Here is a 20,000-nt window from a genome sequence, read left to right on the forward strand (position 1 = left end):
TTCAGAAGACTGACTTAAAGATTAAAGCTTCCTTTAAGATGGTTTGTTGATGGGCTAAGGTCAGTACCCATCACAGTTTACAACCTCGGCTGCTCTTCAGTCACTTTATTTTTTGAGATCAAGAGACTGAGGGAAGGCCAATGATGACAAGGATGATGTTGAGCAAGAAGCTGTGTTGTGGTTTAAAATGTATATTCCCCTTGGCTGGCTCTCTGACTTGGTCAGAACCGTCTGCAGTGCAGTAAAGCCATGCTCCCAGGCTGTCACAAGTCCTTCTATGCAGTCTCCTCAGGGCTGGCCTGGACACTCCCCAGGAGACGGGTGACAGCCACTTGCAGCCTGCATTTCCTACCATACCCTTCATCTAGGGGACAATATGAACAACTTCAGGGAATTTAGCAGCCCTCTCTTTTTCTTGGGCTAGTCCATTTATAGTTGTTTAGGAAAGATAATGGTATTAAAGCTCCAGCCAAAAAAAAAAAAAAAAGAAAAATAGAAAAAAGAAGAAAATGGAATCTAGAAAAAAAAATACTGAAGGGGAATTCTCAAAATTCCATCAGGATTAGCCATTCATAAGGGCCAAGTTTAATTAGGACAAACCTATATCCAGATGCCTACTGGGTGCACTACAAAAAACCAGCATAATTGTTCTGCATTCCCGTGCCAGCAATTACACAAATAACTTTGCAGTAAGATTCATATAAAAACAAGGGCTGAAATACATGATTGCCTTTGTGCTTTGCAGAAAATAGTTTGTACTGTAAGATCCTGAATATTTTGGAAAATTTTATTTTCCTAATCTAAATTAATTCTACATATGTAACATTCCGACCATCCTCTTAATTTTCACTGAGCTGACAAGTATTTCTAATGACTGCATAACTGCTTCTGTATAATTGAATGTTAATTTGGGCTTTCTCATGAATTGAGTGTTGCAAGTCTTGCCAAAGAAATCTCAGGAAAACCAATAAATTAATCACAATACTAACAAGTTAGACAGGAAAGTGGTGTGACCCTTCTTTAGCATAGAATCTATTAGACAAGAAAGGATTAACATGTATTTAGTAACAGTGTGTTTGTGTAAGCTGTTGTGCTGCGTTGCTTACCTTATCTCAAGGAGAAGAGCTTTCAAAATGCGACTTGGCAATATGCAAGTTATATTTGTTGAATATTCATTCAGAATAGAAAAGCCTACTAATGCCTCATTTATATTGTCATTTAAATCTAGTGCCACTTTAGATTAATTATAATCCAAATTACAGCTCTATGCAGTGCAAGAATTAATATGGAATTTATCCAGATTAATACATTTGCATTGAAAATGTAATATGTCTCTGCCATGGCTAAGGGGAGCACTTTTTAATAAGGTAGTAAACATGAGGAAGGATGGAAATTAACCTTCATTATTGCAATGAAAATTATCCTTTCATTCTACTCTAATTAGAAAGAATACTCTACCAGTAATTATAATTTTAGAATGATTTTGAGTCTGAATAACATCATCTGATGTGTCAGAAGTCTTAAATTATGCAATCGTTATCAAATACTAAGATTTATAAATAAGAAAATAGTGGCTTTATCATGGCTTTTCCAGGCTTTTTTTCCTCAATAGTATATGTACTTTATTAACTTTCTCCTTCTAATTAGTGGTACAAATATTTTTATTTTGGGGCTTCAACATATATTGTAAAGGTGATGACATCTGAATTGCAGTGAATTGTGTCATTTTTCTATTAGCAATCCTACACAAGTTAAATAGTTCTGATACTGACAGGCAATCATTGCCTAGTCTATTTTGTGGCACTTATTTATAATTAAACTTACTTTTTGAGCTAAATGTATTGAAATTGCATTATTAATCTAAAATAAGATGTGTATTTTATATTATAAAAAGAATTTCTGATGTGTTTCGCAATTTCAAAAAAAAAAAAACCAATCCTGCAAATAATGTGCTCAAGAATAAAAAGTTAGTATTTAAAACATGGGTAACAACTGGATTTAGTCTTTTCCTACAACTGCCTGGTAAGAATGGCAGGGCAGTGGAACGTGTAGCTGTGAAAATAGTGCACACGGTATGCTCAAGACCAGGAGATTTTCTCTTCTCTTTCCCTCCTCCTTTGATAGCCTTTCCAGAAGAACATAGGTGTTTACAGCTTTTCTACCAAAGCTCCCTAAAACAGCCACTTGAACGTGGAAAGCAGAGCATTGATACAGCAAGACAAGGAACTGAGTGCTAGTAGCTCGACCATTGGATAAAAACTTATGTTAGAAAAGTTATAGGATAAAACAACCATGTTCACTGTGGCTTGGGGACTCTGGTCTCCTCCATGTGCGGGGGCAAGCGACTCCCCTGTGCCAGAGGGCAAAATCAACCCCCCTTTTTCTTTTCTTTAAAGAAAAAGTCCCAGACTCAGTTACATCACTATTGGCCAGATGCAACTTCAATCATATAAGAAGTAAGAGTGCTTGAGGTTGAATGAATCCAGAGCCAAACGACAACAAAAACAACAAAGCCTCTGTAAACTTTGACAGTTTATATAAATATCATAGTAAACATTGTAAAAAGCTGTGCTTTGTTATGCATTTATTGACCCCAGCACAGTGTTTTATAACTCCACTGTTTTATTATATTAACCGCAAAAGAAATTTAACCAAAAACCCCCCCTTGTTTTTATAGAAACAAGAACTATGTGTTTCATGATTATTATAGGCCCTTTGAAGTAATTAAGTTATTCCATCCTGTGGTGGAAGATGATGTGTAATATTAACCTTGTGTGTGCCCAGGCACACACAGAGTGCACTTCAAGATAAATTTCACTAGCAGTGCCAAAACACAGCTAGATGCATTTTCACAAGTAAATTTTTAAGGAGAACTTGGTTTGTAATTTCTTTAACAACCAGTTGAAAACAATCTAGTGTGATGAGGGGACGAGAAGGTAGTATTTTTCCATTTTGTTTTTAAATTCAGCTTCCAGTATAACAATATCTGTTTACATCAACTGAGATTCTGGCCCATTTGTCTTTAAAAAGGATATTTTAAAAGTGACATATTGTTAAGTATGAAACAGTAGAGATGTTTTTGACAGTTGGAAATAAAAAGAGGTTAATAATTTGAATCTGTTTTTCTAAAACCCAAGAAACAACCTTTCTCTCTTAATACAGGATGACACTTTTTTACTTCCCATAATTCTCAAAGTTAAGTTACTTAAATGATATGTAAATACAGATAAGCCAGGGAGTACTCTATTAATAGTCATAAAATAAAATAAGTAATAAAATGGTGCCTTATGTGATTTCATCACTTAGATTTTACCTTTAGCATAGCTTAACAACAACCCTTTGGGTTGTTGGCCCAACAGTGACTGAGCAATCTAAAAGAGGCCTCCAAGATCTGTTCCTGAGAGTGCAAAAATTCAGGGGGCTCCAAAAAGGGGCTTGTTCAGATGATAAACCAATGATGATGAATTGAATATATATGATGAAAAAAGGGGCTTGTTCAGCTGATAAACATGTGATGATGAATTGATGAATATACAAATAAGCAGGAATAAGCTTTAATTTGAGCTAGAACATGCAAAAATACTGGCCTAAATTGCATCAAAAGAAATAATTAACAACTTAGGAATGAAAGTCAATGTGTGGGGAAATCACCATTAAGGTGTAAGTCATAAAACGTGTTTTATGCTTGTTGGTTTTTTTTTTTTTTTTAATTGCCCTTCAGAAAATGTCCCTGTATGATTCAGTTTTCAATTAGTCATTATTTTACCATGAGGATTTGGTGTTTACCTTGAAAACTGTTCTCTTATTTTGCTTCCCTTTAACGTTGTCTTTGTAAGATCAAATATTGCACAAAGCCTATATGAAAATAATGATAATAAAAAGTTCTTGAGTTTGTGTTTTCTTTGTTCTTGTTTACTTTGTTGCCAAAATGTCCATGACCTTATTTTTAAATTAATCCTAGGTTATTGTGCAATGAGGTGCAATTTGTTCATTTATATGAACCTTATGTGGATTGAAAAAAATCAAGATAAATCTTCATGCACAGCATACAATCAGATTACCCCTGGACTATATATTTACGTTGGGTCTGATAGCAATCAATGGTTTAGCTTCATTGCATTTCAAGATGTATTTGCACCCAGTGTCCAGTGATAGTGTCCTCACCCTGGAAATAATTTAGTTGCAAATTGACTGGAAGATGGTGAAAATTGAAAGTTAAAATTAGAAATACTCATAATAAACAGCAGAAAAAAGGTCAGATGATGCCGCACTATGATGAGATTGGAATGGTTGGTAAATGAGGTTTTGTGTTTGTCGTGAGATGTATGTGACATGCCTACCCAATGCTCTTGTAATATCCAGCCTAGCAGAAGAGATTATCTGGCAAATTGACGCTGGAAAGAATTTTCTGATGGACTGGGAAATTAGAATTGCACTCTTTTCTTTGATGTGTGCAAGACTGGGCTGCATTACACAGCTAGCTCAGGCATAATATTAAATATAGTATTTAATACTTAATAGTACAGCTATCTATAGTAAACAATTATATTCTGGTTTTGATCACAAATGCCAGACTATAAAAATTCACAGTGTAAACATCTAAAGCAATCCCAAATGACTGATCTTTGTATATAATTAATATTAAGTTAGCTCTGAAATCCTATTCTCCACAGTATTTCTTTTAAAACCTCGCTATATTTAGCATCAGAATAGTAACCAGGCAGGAGTTATCAAAACAGCACAATAATCATATTGCTCAGACAGTTTAGAAAAGAGAGGGTAATTAAACAGCAGCAAATTAATTATTTGGAAAACAGGCTTTTAAGCAAAAGCTGATTTGTTTTAATGTAATAGACAAATTCATACTGAGCTGCTGAAGAAAGAACATTATTGATTAATCTTTAAAGGCAACCTAGGGTTATCTAAACAGTAGAGAAGAGTCCATTTTTAAATGTATTTATAGAGTATCAAGAATAAAAGCGTATTTTCACCTTTACGCTTACCAGACTTATTTTATTCATCTTTATTTTTTCTCAGTGTTAAAAAAACAAGCAAGAAAATGAAAAAAAGACCCTCAAAGACAATACAGGCCTTTGAAGTCAGACCCTCTTTGTAAACCCGGATATTTTTAAGTTTAAAACATGTTCTCAAAATTTATGTTTTCAAAACAGGAATAGTCACACCAGAGAAGGAACCAAAAGCGAACACTGTGGTAGGGGCACAGCAGCTTCTTCTGGCAAAAGAAGAGGATGGTGCAGCTAAAAAATCAAAGCCTCCAGAGGACAATAAATTTTCTCATGAGCAGGTAAAAGGAAATGTAACAATTTAATTGCATTCTAGAACTCTTTTTCAAATAACTCAAGAATGAAACAGAGATGATATGCTGTTTAAATAGCTATATCAGCAAGTTATAAAAAGCACATTGACTAATAGCCTGCATCTTAACTTGATTTTTTTTCAGTTCTATCAATGTCCTTATTGTAACTACAATGGTAGGGACCCAAATCGTATCCAGATGCATGTCCTGTCGCAGCATTCAATGCAACCTGTTATCTGCTGCCCCCTCTGCCAAGATGTCCTCAGCAACAAAATGCATCTCCAGCTTCATTTGACCCATCTGCACAGTGTGTCCCCTGACTGTGTGGAGAAACTGCTCATGACAGTAAGTGCTCCAAATACTGATGCACATGCTACACAAACACACTTGGGCCTTGTGGGCAATGTATTTGTTGTGACACAGTGTTCGGGAAGTCTGGGGAGAGGAGTGGGTCAGGTCTCTTAGGTTCTCTTGTCAGCTCATCCAGTGACTGCTGTCCCTTGGGAAAAAGCCTTTGGTTCCTCACTGACATTAATCTTGGAAAAGTTAAGCCAGTCCATAGCTCTAAGTGAGTACCTGAAAATTTGGTCTAATAATATCCAGGTCTCAGAGGTATTGTGACTTCTGTTTGTAAAGTAATAGGAACTCCCTGAAGAATATAGTTCCCAAACATAGAAGGATTCCTGTGTATAGCTCTACTGTACATTACATGAAATTCACTGTAAAAAAGCAGTTCAAACATCCATTCAAAACAATGTCAGCAGAAACACAATCAGGTCTTGTACTTATGTGTTATTACAGCATAAATTCAGTTAGAAAACAGACCTCCTAAGACAAACTGGCTCTGGTTGTCTTGCCTTCTTAGATGGAAATGTAGTTGGAAATCTCAGTGATCCAACTCTAAAGTATTTACTTCTGTACCCATAGATGACTCCTTCATTTATATAGGTGTGGTTGTAAATCCACCACCTCATTCCCAACTAAAGTGGTAAAAATATTAGAAAGAATTGAGACTTCTTGACTGAAGATCTAGAGCTTCTTGTGCTTAGAGCTGAGGAGCTCTTGGCACACACACCTGGGGAACATCTTTTCCTTAGTTTTCTACTAATTATAGCTCTGACAGACCATGTAATTTTGGCCCGCTGGAAGGAAAATGCAGTAGAAATTTAACTTTTACAGACCCTTTTAGGAAAATGGGAAAATATGGAGAATCTGCCCCTCCTTATTGAGCAGCACTATCTTTCTTCTCAAGTTCTTCCTGATTCCCTCTATGCTGATAATGAAGCAACTTTGAAATCTTTCCTTATCAGGTGCTGGGGAGTTGTCCCAGTGTTTCTGAGAGGGGAAAAAAACCCCAATGTTTCCCAGGGAAAAGATTGTAAAACTTAATCTTCATAATTGAAATTGTCATTATTGCTAACACAAACATGCTCTGTCCATAACTGAACCGTCTGACAAAAAAGTAAATACTATTATAGCAATTTTTTTTTTCCTCTGGGGCATTTACAGTTCTCTACATAACTTTTTAAAAGACCTTCCCTAGCAAGTAAACTCAAAATCATTAGTCCTATGAGAGGATGCTATTAATGCTATGTTTAAATCACAAGTGTACTAAACCCAGGTGTCTTTTTTTTTTAATGTCTAGAATATTTTTTCCAAGAGGCAATTTGTGTGTATATATATATGTATATATATGTCACTCTTATGCATCCAATATTAGAGGAACAAAAGATATTTCTACTCATAGCTCTTAATGAATGTAGCTTTCACTATTTATTTACAACTCAAAAATCTCTTCTGTGTATAATCTTTTTTACCTCTGTAGGAAGGAAGTTCTATCCTTCTGTTAGAGATGAGGAGCTGCAGTACAGTCTGTACTGATTTACCCAAGATTCTTTAGACAGAATCTGGCAGTGCAGGAGCTTGAACTTAAACTTGCTAAGTCTTAATAGGACAGTCCTATATTTCTGATATTAATTTGTTTTTGAGATCAAAGTAAAATAAAATCATGAAATGTTGAGCAACTTGATATTCATATCAACTTAGCTAAACTGAATACTACCAGATTAAAAGATACTCTTCAAAGATTTCTATCTATAATTTGAAAGTGTAACTTAACAGAGAAAGCAATCTGATGATACATAATAAGAAATTGAAGTCAAGAAAGAGAAAAAGAAACTAATTTTAAATAGAAATAAATTGTTACTTCCCTATTGAAATGAACATCATTTTCTTTCAAAGATCATGGAATGTCCACCATTTGTGTAAAAAAAATACAGGTGAAGAAAAGTGGGAATGCCCTCAGGGAAACACTGATTGGTCACCATATCTCAATATGATCTCTGTCTTTGGAGGATATCCTAGGAGAATTCCCCTGATAAATCCAATGACCCTGGCAAAGTCAGCAAAACCTTTGTGGTGATACTGAGACTAATGAAATATTGAGTGCATGCAGTTCTGTAGCACCCCCTTACTGTGGATTATTTTGAGTTGATTCTCCACCAAGGGACACATGATACTCTGGGTTATGGTCTGTCAGAAACCATAATCAAGGACTGAATCAGGATCTTCATTCTGGCAGTCATCCAGATATGGTGGATCTTTTGAATTATAATTTCATACTGTTGTATACTATTAAATAGTGGGACTTTTTCTGTAATAATACCATATTCTTGGTTTTCAAAGGTTCCTGTACCAGATGTCATGATGCCCAATAGTATGCTATTGCCAGCAGCTGCTTCAGAGAAATCTGAACGTGACACACCTGCAACCATTACAGCTGAGGGATCTGGGAAATATCCAGGTATGCAAGAAAAAGCCTAGACATGTAAAAGCTAGGTGTGGGCAATTTAGAAATAAAACTACTTGTTACTTAGTGAAGGGAATCTTTTTCTGGCTTGCTTATAGCCACAGAGATTAAAAAAAAAATGTAGCAAAGGGTCTGAATTTGGCTGAGCTGGTAGAAAGCACATGTATGCAGACTCCTTGCTTTTGGTGAAAGTAAAATCAAACAGCAATGCCTAGCCACTTTGACGGCAAGATCCTCCTTGCTTAACCAGTAACAAGGCCCAGTCCCAAAAGACAGGAGCTTTCACCATCAATGGGGAATGTTAGGTAAGTGATTTTGTCTTCATTTCCAGAAGCAGGTGTCTGATCCTGGACCCTTACTGTGTTATGCACTGGGAAATTTTGCTAGTTGTCACAGCATGCTCCTCTCTCTCTTCTCCAGCCATTCTCATCCTCTTTCTAATCATCTGTCCTACCTGTTGTCCCCATTTTTCTACTCTTTCCCTCTTTCTTATTCTTTATTTCCTTTTCTTGTTTGGTGTTCCCATTTTACCAATCAACTCCTACCTTCTGGCAAAGAAAAGCCCTATGCCACTGCTCGGCCAGATGCCACTGCCAATCTGATCATTGTGCATGAGTTTTATTCCTTTTTTCAAACTCCTGTTTGTCCTGCCCACTTTATTTTCTGGGACAAAGACAGTCTGTTATATTTTGCTAAGCTGACACATGGCATACCAGGTGCCTTTCTTGATTTCGGCTGAAAAAATAAATTAAAATGAATACTGTGGGCTTTCTCTTCTACTTGTGTAAAAGACACTTCACTTTTTCTAACTAGGTGAAAGTCCTGTGGATGAGAAAAGTACCCCTGGGACCGATGAATCAAAAACTGGAATGGAAATTAAGACTGAGGAACAGAAGCCACCCAAGGAATCTGCTGAAACACCTGATTGGAATAAGAGCAGCAGTAAAGATGTAAAGACCACTGACTCTATGACAGACCAGCTAAGTGAGCAGCAGAAGAAGCAACAGCTATCTGTTTCTGACCGCCATGTCTATAAGTACCGCTGTAACCATTGCAGCTTGGCTTTTAAGACTATGCAGAAGCTTCAGATACATTCCCAGTACCACGCTATTCGGGCGGCTACCATGTGTAGCCTTTGCCAACGTAGCTTCCGTACATTCCAGGCTTTAAAAAAACACTTGGAAGCAGGCCACCCTGAACTCAATGAAGCTGAACTTCAGCAGCTGTGTGCATCTTTACCAGTCAATGGTGAACTGTGGGGAGAAAGTGAAAGTATGGCACAAGACGATCATGCACTAGAACAGGAAATAGAAAGAGATTATGAGATGGACCAGGAAGGTAAAGCAAGTCCTGTAGGAAGTGATAGTAGCTCTATTCCAGATGATATGGGCTCGGAACCAAAGCGGACCTTACCTTTTAGAAAAGGGCCAAATTTTACTATGGAAAAATTTCTAGATCCATCTCGCCCATACAAGTGTACAGTGTGTAAAGAGTCTTTCACCCAAAAGAACATTCTCTTGGTCCACTATAACTCAGTGTCCCATCTGCATAAACTCAAAAAGGTTTTGCAGGAAGCATCAAGTCCTGTCCCTCAAGAAACCAACAGCAGCACTGACAACAAACCCTATAAGTGCAGCATTTGTAATGTTGCATATAGCCAAAGTTCTACATTAGAAATCCATATGAGATCTGTGCTTCATCAGACAAAGGCAAGGGCTGCAAAGCTAGAACCAAGTGGTAATATAAGTAGCGGTAATAGTGTAGCAGGGAATGTGAATAGCCCCAGCCAAGGAATGCTAGAATCTGTGACCTTACCAGCAGTTAACAGCAAAGAAACACATTTAGATGCCAAAGAATTAAATAAAAAGCAAGCTTCTGAATTAATTTCTGCTCAGCCTACACATCACCCACCCCAGTCACCAGCACAACTTCAAATGCAACTACAGCACGAACTGCAACAACAAGCTGCGTTCTTTCAACCGCAGTTTCTAAATCCAGCTTTTTTGCCTCACTTTCCAATGACACCAGAAGCACTGCTCCAGTTTCAACAGCCTCAGTTCCTTTTCCCATTCTATATACCTGGGACAGAATTTAGCTTAAGCCCAGATCTGGGTTTGCCTGGTTCTGCCACGTTTGGTATGCCTGGGATGGCTGGTATGACAGGATCACTGCTTGAAGATTTGAAGCAGCAGATACAAACTCAGCACCATGTTGGCCAAACTCAGCTACAGATACTGCAGCAACAGGCACAACAGTATCAGTCCACCCAACCCCAACTTCAGTCCCAAAAGCAGCAGCAGCAAAGTAGTAAGCTGATGAAAGCAGAGCAAAATACCTTAGTAAGTACAGACTGCCAGCTGATAAAGGATATGCCATCATATAAGGAGTCAGAAGAAGTTTCTGAAAAACACGAGAAGCCAAAGCAAGAATTTACGAATGAGAATGAAGGACTAAAAGAAAACAAAGATATGAAGAAGCCAAAATCCTCAGAACCAGCCATCCCACCACCCAGAATAGCTTCTGGAGCAAGGGGGAATGCAGCCAAAGCTTTGCTGGAGAACTTTGGGTTTGAGTTAGTTATCCAATACAATGAGAACAGACAAAAAGTGCAGAAAAAAAGCAAGACTGGGGATGGTGAAAACACAGACAAACTGGAGTGTGGAACCTGCAGTAAGCTTTTTTCCAACATTCTTATTTTGAAGAGTCATCAAGAACACGTGCATGGACATTTTTTTCCTTATGGAGCATTAGAAAAATTTGCCCGACAGTACAGGGAGGCGTATGACAAACTTTATCCAATTTCTCCATCTTCTCCAGAAACACCACCGCCTCCACCACCACCTCCACCGCCGCCTCCTCCTCCTCCTCCTCCAACTCCTTCTCAGCCTTCTTCAGCTGGAGCTGGAAAAATTCAGAACGCAGCTCCCACACCTTTGCAGGCCCCACCACCTACACCTCCACCACCGCCTCCTCCACCACCACCTCCACCTCCTCCACCACCACCACCATCAGCCCCACCTCAAGTCCAGCTTCCGGTTTCACTTGATCTCCCACTTTTCCCTCCAATCATGATGCAGCCAGTGCAACACCCTGCACTGCCTCCTCAGCTTGCCCTCCAGCTTCCACCAATGGATACTTTATCTGCTGATCTTACCCAGCTTTGCCAGCAGCAGCTAGGATTAGATCCCAATTTCCTGCGGCACTCTCAGTTCAAGCGTCCTCGTACAAGAATCACAGATGACCAGTTAAAAATCTTGCGGGCTTATTTTGATATTAACAATTCTCCAAGTGAAGAGCAGATCCAAGAAATGGCTGAGAAATCTGGTCTTTCGCAGAAAGTTATCAAGCACTGGTTTCGAAATACGCTGTTTAAAGAGCGACAGAGAAATAAGGATTCGCCATATAACTTCAGCAATCCTCCTATAACAGTATTGGAAGATATCAGAATAGATCCTCAACCTTCAGCTGTAGAACCCTACAAGTCTGATGCGTCTTTCAGCAAGAGGTCATCCAGGACTCGGTTTACTGACTACCAGCTTCGTGTCCTCCAAGACTTCTTTGATACTAATGCTTATCCAAAGGATGATGAAATCGAACAGCTTTCAACTGTACTTAACCTACCTACTCGAGTTATTGTCGTATGGTTCCAAAATGCACGACAGAAAGCTCGCAAAAGCTACGAGAACCAAGCTGAAACTAAAGACAATGAGAAAAGGGAACTGACGAATGAGCGTTACATCCGAACCAGTAACATGCAGTATCAGTGCAAAAAGTGCAGTGTGGTTTTTCCCAGGATCTTTGATTTAATTACGCACCAGAAAAAGCAGTGTTATAAAGACGAAGATGATGATGCTCAAGATGAAAGCCAAACTGAAGACTCTATGGATGCCTCTGATCAAACAGTGTATAAGAACTGTACAGTTTCTGGCCAAAATGACTCGTCAAAAAGCTTGACAGTCACAGCAGCAAGCTCTGGCTCTGGTTCTAGTACTCCTTTGATTCCGTCACCCAAACCAGAACCTGAGAAGGCTTCTCCTAAACCAGAGTCCACAGAAAAACCAAAACAAAATGAAACCTCCTCTAAGCAAACAGATACAGCTTCCCAAAGCACCAAACCAGTACAGTCTACTCCAGTAACATCTTCTGACCCTCAGCCCTCAGCTTCTCAACCACCCCAACAAAAGCAATCCCAGATTGTAGGGAGACCTCCTTCTGCATCACAAAACACACCTGTTCCTTCCAGTCCTTTGCCAATTTCAATGACTTCTCTACAGAACAGTCTACCTCCTCAGTTATTACAGTATCAGTGTGATCAGTGTACAGTTGCCTTTCCAACTCTAGAACTTTGGCAAGAGCACCAGCACATGCATTTCCTAGCAGCTCAAAACCAATTTCTTCACTCACAGTTTTTAGAAAGACCAATGGATATGCCCTACATGATATTTGACCCAAATAATCCTTTGATGACTGGACAGTTACTTAACAGTTCTCTTGCTCAGATGCCACCACAAACTGGCTCATCACATACAGCACACCCTGCTACAGTTTCTGGTTCCCTGAAACGGAAACTAGATGATAAAGAAGACAATAACTGTAGTGAGAAGGAGGGAGGAAACAGTGGGGAAGATCAACATCGTGATAAACGTTTAAGAACTACGATTACTCCAGAGCAGCTGGAAATACTCTACGAAAAGTACCTGCTAGATTCCAATCCCACCAGAAAGATGCTAGATCATATTGCACGTGAAGTGGGACTGAAAAAGAGAGTCGTACAAGTCTGGTTTCAGAACACGAGAGCCCGGGAAAGAAAGGGACAATTCCGTGCAGTTGGTCCAGCCCAGTCACATAAAAGATGTCCTTTTTGTCGAGCTCTGTTTAAAGCAAAATCTGCTTTAGAAAGTCACATCCGCTCTCGACATTGGAACGAAGGAAAACAGGCCGGCTATAGTTTGCCTCCAAGCCCTTTGATATCAAATGAAGATGGAGGAGAAAGTCCACAAAAGTACATCTTTTTTGATTACCCATCACTGTCATTAGCAAAAACTGAACTATCAAGCGAAAATGAATTAGCCTCCACTGTATCAACCCCTGTTAGCAAAACTGCAGAAATGTCACCGAAGAACCTTTTAAGTCCTTCTTCTTTTAAAGCAGAGTCTAGTGAGGATATAGAAAATTTGAATGCCCCTCCTGCTGACTCTGGGTATGATCAAAACAAGACTGACTTTGATGAGACTTCATCAATTAATACAGCAATCAGTGATGCCACAACAGGGGATGAGGGGAACAATGAAATGGAAAGCACAACTGGCAGTTCAGGGGATGCGAAACCTGCATCACCCCCCAAAGAACCAAAACCTCTTGTGAATGACACGCTACCAAAAGCAGCAACTACACCTACAAATGAGAATACTGATGATAAATTTCTCTTTTCCCTAACAAGCCCTTCAATACACTTCAGTGAAAAAGATGGCGACCACGACCAAAGTTACTACATTACTGATGATCCTGATGATAATGCCGACCGCAGTGAAACTTCAAGCATAGCTGATCCAAGTTCACCTAACCCATTTGGAGCTAGCAATCCCTTTAAATCAAAAAACAGTGATCGGCCAGGTCACAAACGTTTCCGAACACAAATGAGTAACCTTCAGCTTAAAGTTCTCAAGGCTTGCTTTAGTGACTACCGGACTCCAACCATGCAGGAATGTGAAATGCTAGGAAATGAGATTGGTCTGCCCAAACGTGTGGTTCAGGTCTGGTTTCAGAATGCCCGGGCTAAAGAAAAGAAATTCAAAATTAACATAGGGAAGCCATTCATGATAAATCAGACTGGACCTGACGGGACGAAGCCAGAATGTTCTCTGTGTGGCGTGAAATATTCTGCACGTTTGTCCATAAGAGATCATATCTTTTCCAAACAACATATTACAAAAGTGAGAGAAACTGTGGGAAGTCAGCTAGACCGGGAGAAAGATTATTTAGCTCCTACAACGGTTAGACAGCTGATGGCACAGCAAGAATTGGATCGCATAAAGAAGGCTACTGATGTGCTAGGATTAACAGTTCAGCAGCCAGGCATGATGGACAGCAGTTCTCTTCATGGTATCAGTTTGCCAGCAGCTTATCCAGGACTCCCTGGCCTTCCTCCTGTTCTTCTGCCTGGAATGAATGGTCCATCCTCCTTACCTGGATTTCCACAAAGTTCAAACAGTAAGTCTATAAGGGGATGATTTTCTCGTTTCATTAATTTGATCATCTTGCACAGTCACCATCCCCTTCTAAGACAAAACATATTATGCATTCATATCATGCTGGTTAAACTTGTGTGAATAGCTAATAAGTACTCCTATGGGGTATACTCAGTACATTTCTCCAGTGATGCTGTAGCCTGCATGATACATCTGACTTCTCAAAAAAAAAAAAAAAAAAAAAAAAATAAAGAGAGAGAGAAATGTTTTTAGCCAATACTAGTTTTTTTCTAGCAAAAGCAATAGAAATATATAATTGTTATACTTATTTTTTTGTTTTGAATAATACTCCTTTAGTCAAAACATGGGTTAGAATTTTGTATGTAATTTTTTGTATGCAAATATTTAATGTAATATCTCATTAAGCGCAAAATAGATTCTCACATTGTCAGTTTATCAGGCAAGTGGTTCATCCCTTAGACTACTCCAATCTGTTGTTTAATCCAGAATAAATATTTAATATAAATGCTGCCCAGGACCCTCTATTATATTTCTGAATAACTGCCTGCTGAAATAAAAAGGGTTTATGGAAGGAGATTTGTAAAGGCAGTTTCAATTGTAATGCAAATTCCACTTTATAAAGTCACTATAGACATGCACCTCTTCATTTGGGCTTGCTCTTCTAACGAAACACCCAACTTGCTTTCTAGACAGTTTTGACTCTCATGTGACTCTGGGTTTCACTCACGTTGGAAAGCACTCCCTCTTGCAATACTGATGTTAAGGAACCAAGTTTTCTGCAGCTGGATTTTTTTAGTCCTCGAAGAATGAGCCTGATGTGTTTCTTGAAGTAGGCTCCAGTTTTGCACTCTAGGTTCATTTGACTGCAGCCTTGCAGACTGCAGCTGTCATGGTCATCTTCTAATTTTGCATATTCATATCAAATATGTGCACAAAAGAGTTAGGAAGCTAGTTAAGACCCTTCATCTCATTTTACCCAGTAATCCCACCTGCTGTTGATCTCTAAACTTTGCTTTAGAAAGCAACACACTTTGGCAAGTAAAATAACGTCTTAATCACCAATGTTATTAGACATACTGAGATTGTAGCAGTGTCTTCTCTCCTACCCAGGTCTACTTTGATTGATGATGATCATGTTATTGTTTCCCTAAGTGGTGGTCAAAGCATCTTGTTTTTCTCTTCATCGGATCAGAGAGGCTTTCCTTCTACAATGGAGTCTCTGGCTGAGTGCCCTCTGGCTTTTGTCAAACAGTTATTGGCACAGAGATTGCATATAAAGGAAATATAAAGTTGCTGTATTTCCTTCTTAATGGCATACAGTGTCCCGGTCCTAAAATGGCTGGTATTGTTCATTAAAATTATAGACGTGGTTTCTCTATATAACTTTGCTAAATAGCTTTGGCTAGGTTGGCCTTCAGGTAAAAAGGGCTTCAGAAAACTCAGGGTTTGTCTATATGGCTTAAAGAAATTTGCTTGGATATATATTCTTTTATTTCAATACCAGGAAGTTCCCATGCAAAGTGTGTCTGGGGAATGGTCCTGGACTCATGGACCCACCCTCTAGGCTGTGCTCAGGAGTTGTTTAGGAGGAGGCTATCTGGCCTAGGCCAAAACAGTGTCCACAATCATTCTTTCTCTTTAAATTTACAGGAGGTTTTCTCTCAGGTTCTGGGAAATGTTCCCTGATGCTCTTCAACTCACTGATACCAATGTAGCCTCAAAGTCTGTAAATTGTCCTGTTAATAATACAAAAAGCATTATTAGAGGCCAACTGTTCCATGCAATTCCATATTCAGATTTTCTAATTTCCAGCAAACACCTCTTCTTTGATATCACACACAGTGCACTGCCAATTGAGATGGATTTTTACCCTCTTTCATCTTTCATTTTCTTAAGGTTAATTAGCCCATTGTGGGCAAAGCCCACTGTGTAAACCAGCTACTAGAATCTTGTTGTTAACTTCCTCTTCTGCCATATGCTAAAAAGCCCCTACATCCCCCTTTTGTTGCCTGGAAAATACTTGCATACATAAATCTCCATTCCCTAATGATACATAATGGAGCAGTGATAGTGAGTGGAAAGGAAAAAAAAAAAAAAAAAAAAAGGAGATTATTTTAATCATTCATCATAGAAAAACAGTAATGTGTAATGTACTTAGATGTGCTCCAGTATATGCTCAACACTCGTATTTTCTGCACCTAATTAGCCCATTTCTATTTTCTTCTCTACCCTGCTCTGTCTGATAGCTCACATTCATATTTGATGCTAAGGATCACTTAAGAAGTATCTTTTTGGAAGCAAGCTTCCAAGCAAGCTTTTCCTTGGCTACAGTTCTTCTTGCAGCATGTATATTTTCAGCCAGCAGGACAATTGCTCTGCATCGTTCTTTGCATGAAGGATTTGCTGAAGCTCCCTGACGACTCACTGTCTTACAGTTCAAATCTACTTCTTGTGAATTCCACTGCAAGTGTAATTTCTTCTCTCTAGGACCTAAACCCAAAATGCACTTCAGAAGAAGCCTCACTGGGATCCCTTATATTAAAGTATTTACTTGTTTTTGCTGATGTTTATAGGGTTGATAACTGTTTTTCCTGTAGCAAAGCCCATCCATTCTGTCCTACATATTTGTTTAAGGGACAGTGTTAACATTAGTAAGATCCTCAATTTGAAAGAATATGTTTACCCAGACAGGCAACTATTAAAATCTAATTGTAAACATCATACTTAAAATTCTCCTTTGTGATTCGCTTTCCTCATTCTAGACAGAGAAGTAGCACTGATTAGTTTCACTGGTTAATAAAAGTTTATAAGGGATTTCACTTTCATGTTTGACCATCCAGTATTTTTTATGGATTTCCAAAATACAGAAAACCCAAATAAATTTTGCAAAGTACCATACTTTTTTAAATGCAGTATTTGCTTTTACAAAAGGTTTGAAATGGAACCCATGAAAATAATGCTAATTCACAAAAGATGGAATGATTCAAACTACAGTTAATTTTATCTTCTTTATATAGTGCTTAAACTAGATTATTACTTGTGAATATTAAATTTTGCAAAATAAGATCTCTTCATTTCTGAATAAAAGTAAATATTAACTTTAAATTCTGTTATTTTGTTCTTAAACAAATGAGTTTTATAGTCAGAATTATTGTGTGGTTCTGAGATTATGTATCAAAATCCTCTCACCTGGGAGATACATTTTTCTAGATAATGTAATTTTACCATGGGCATCAAATGCTGAGCAAGGTCTGAAAATTACTGCAGTGTTTGCTCAGCATAATTCCTAATAAGGAGTTATTTGATGGAATTCTAATTCATACAGAATTTTAGTTTCAGCCCATCTTTGTTCTTCAAGCTTCTTCTTATTTTCTGGGTGACTGTAGATAGAAGAGTTCACCTGCTGTTTTCAGCTCTTCTTAAAATTCACATTTTCTTTTTCCTTAGCTTTGTGTTTTGCCTATGATCCCTTGCAGAAAGCTTGTGCTTCATCTTGCTTCTAGCTATTGATACTGGTTCTATGAACCTTCTAATGTCATCACCATTACCATGGGTTCTTTGCACATCACTTAAGCCTGGGCTGCCTTGAAGATTCACAGCAGCTTTTTCCAAGAATGCACACATCACTTGGGTAATATGTACTTAGTGGGTTTTGAAATCTTATCAAGAGAGAAATTTGATTCAGCAGCAATGGCTTTCATTAGTGCATTAAATTCTGTTCCCTGCTTTTGGCCCATTGGTAGCAGTTTCATTTTTATATTTTTAGTCCTCCCATTCCTTCAAGTGAAAGAGAAGTCTCTCCTCTTTGATAGTCACTTAAAATAATTATCAGGGTTAGAATGTTTGCTCATGATTAGTGCATTTTCTACTCTGTATCTCTCTGTCTGTAAATCAAGCATTAGTTTCATCAGTTTTTTTAATTCAGTTTTGGAAACCCTCATTCCACATTTACCTTGCGATAAAACGAGTGGATTGCACTGTTCTAAAGCAATCTGTCTGGATATTTCACTGAATTATGTGTATTTCAACTATATTCCAAAGAATATCTGGAAAATGGAATAGATCTTGCCTGTTCTAGGCATCCTAACTGTGATTAGACTGAAGACATCAAAATCTACAAGGGTTGAAGAAACTGAGAATAAAATGAAATTGGAAAAAATCCTAAGTAAGTGGCAAACCCAAATAACCATGACAAAGCTGGGGCAACATTTCACGTTAACTGTATCATTCAGGTGTTTTCCATCTACACTCTTTATCATTTCATATATTTTCACTAGGCTCCACACACAATTGCCTGTTACTTCCTGTTGGAAGCATAGGAGCAAGTAATAGCATCTTCAATGTGATTGTGCACTAACTCTAGCAATTACCCACTTTTTAATTATAGCTGTTGTGACTTGTTTCACTGTACTATCTAATTTGTGCTCACAATGCATTTTAACTCCTTGGTGTTTAAATGGGACTAATGACACAGTGACAAACATTAAATGGCCTCTTTGTTAAATCTGATAATTGTTCTTTTTGAATCCTAATTACTTGATTCTTAAGTAAAGCTAAGCACCTGGATATTGATGATTTAAACATTATTCTTGTTCACTCCATTAGTGCTTCCTTGTGGCTAATACCTATCTAGCCTCCATTACAGAGCCTGCATTTATTGTTCTCTTATCCATGCCCTAGTAGGCTGTTGCTGACATAACTTCACTTTTACAGTTCCGTGTGCATGGTTCTCTTTTCTCTAGCAAACTGACTTGCCTGAAAAAACGACAATGGGTGTAATGTACAGCCTCTTACAGTCAGAGGCCTTTTCTACCCTGTGCCATCATTTAATTTTCTGACCAACTATACATCTCACAGAACTTGCTTTTTTAATAGACTGTTACCAGCCACTGCAGTGTATCTGGTACTTGAAAAAGAAAAGATTTCTTCCATTAAGTTATGAGGCATACTTCTTGTGTGTATGCACCCTCCAGACAGAACCAGTCCATCCTTAGGTTGCTTTCTCTAATGAGGTAGAGGACGTCATGCCTGCATGCTTCAAGTAAGCCAAGAACAGCAGCGTTCCTGTGTTAAAGTACTTTAGTGCTATTACCCTTATTTCCCAGCAAAGACTGCATTGACCTGATTGTTGTGGTAAAGAAAAGCTCAACTCTCAAAAATGAAAATGTAAGCTCTGTGGTGTCCCAGTAATGAATAGCATTGACCTGATTGCTGTTAGTTTTTTGAATGGTCATTTCCTGTTGATATTTACTTACCTAAACATCTTTCTTTATTATTATTGCATTTCCCCCCAGCAATTTGGATAAAGATTCCTTTTTATTTGAGATCTAATTACTTGTAGTGAGCGCCATAATTACCAGGTTTCTTAGGTGAAGGATGTGTGGGTTATATCATCCCAGAGGCATGATAAAAATTAGTTAAAATGAACAACAATGTAGAGATCTCTTAAAGCCTCAATTAGAGGGAAGCACTCTCACTGTGCTTAATGCTTCTTTTCTAATAATCTACTACCGAGCCTACAGAAGAAAATGAACAAAAAAAAGGAGAGTTCTATTTCTACAGGTATAAATCTGATCCAACCCATGGATCTGGGTTGACTTTCACTGCCTTTTTAGGACTGTCCTGTAGGCAGATGTTCATGTTTGACACCCGTGCCGGTAGAATC

At 38.2% G+C, this 20,000-nt stretch overlaps 1 protein-coding gene across 1 annotated transcript in view; it reads left to right on the forward strand.

Annotated features, from left to right (window-relative positions):
• Nucleotides 1–20,000, forward strand: part of ZFHX4 (zinc finger homeobox 4) — a 149,438-nt gene that overhangs the window by 124,615 nt on the left and 4,823 nt on the right. The window contains exons 6-9 of the mRNA XM_030227745.2: nt 5,172–5,305; nt 5,462–5,662; nt 8,003–8,120; nt 8,940–14,336. Coding sequence (XP_030083605.2) covers nt 5,172–5,305; nt 5,462–5,662; nt 8,003–8,120; nt 8,940–14,336 — 5,850 coding nt within the window. The remainder of the gene's footprint in view (nt 1–5,171; nt 5,306–5,461; nt 5,663–8,002; nt 8,121–8,939; nt 14,337–20,000) is intronic.

This window comes from Serinus canaria, chromosome 2 (assembly GCF_022539315.1).
Source record: "Serinus canaria isolate serCan28SL12 chromosome 2, serCan2020, whole genome shotgun sequence".
In the NCBI taxonomy this organism is placed as follows: Eukaryota; Metazoa; Chordata; class Aves; order Passeriformes; family Fringillidae; genus Serinus; species Serinus canaria.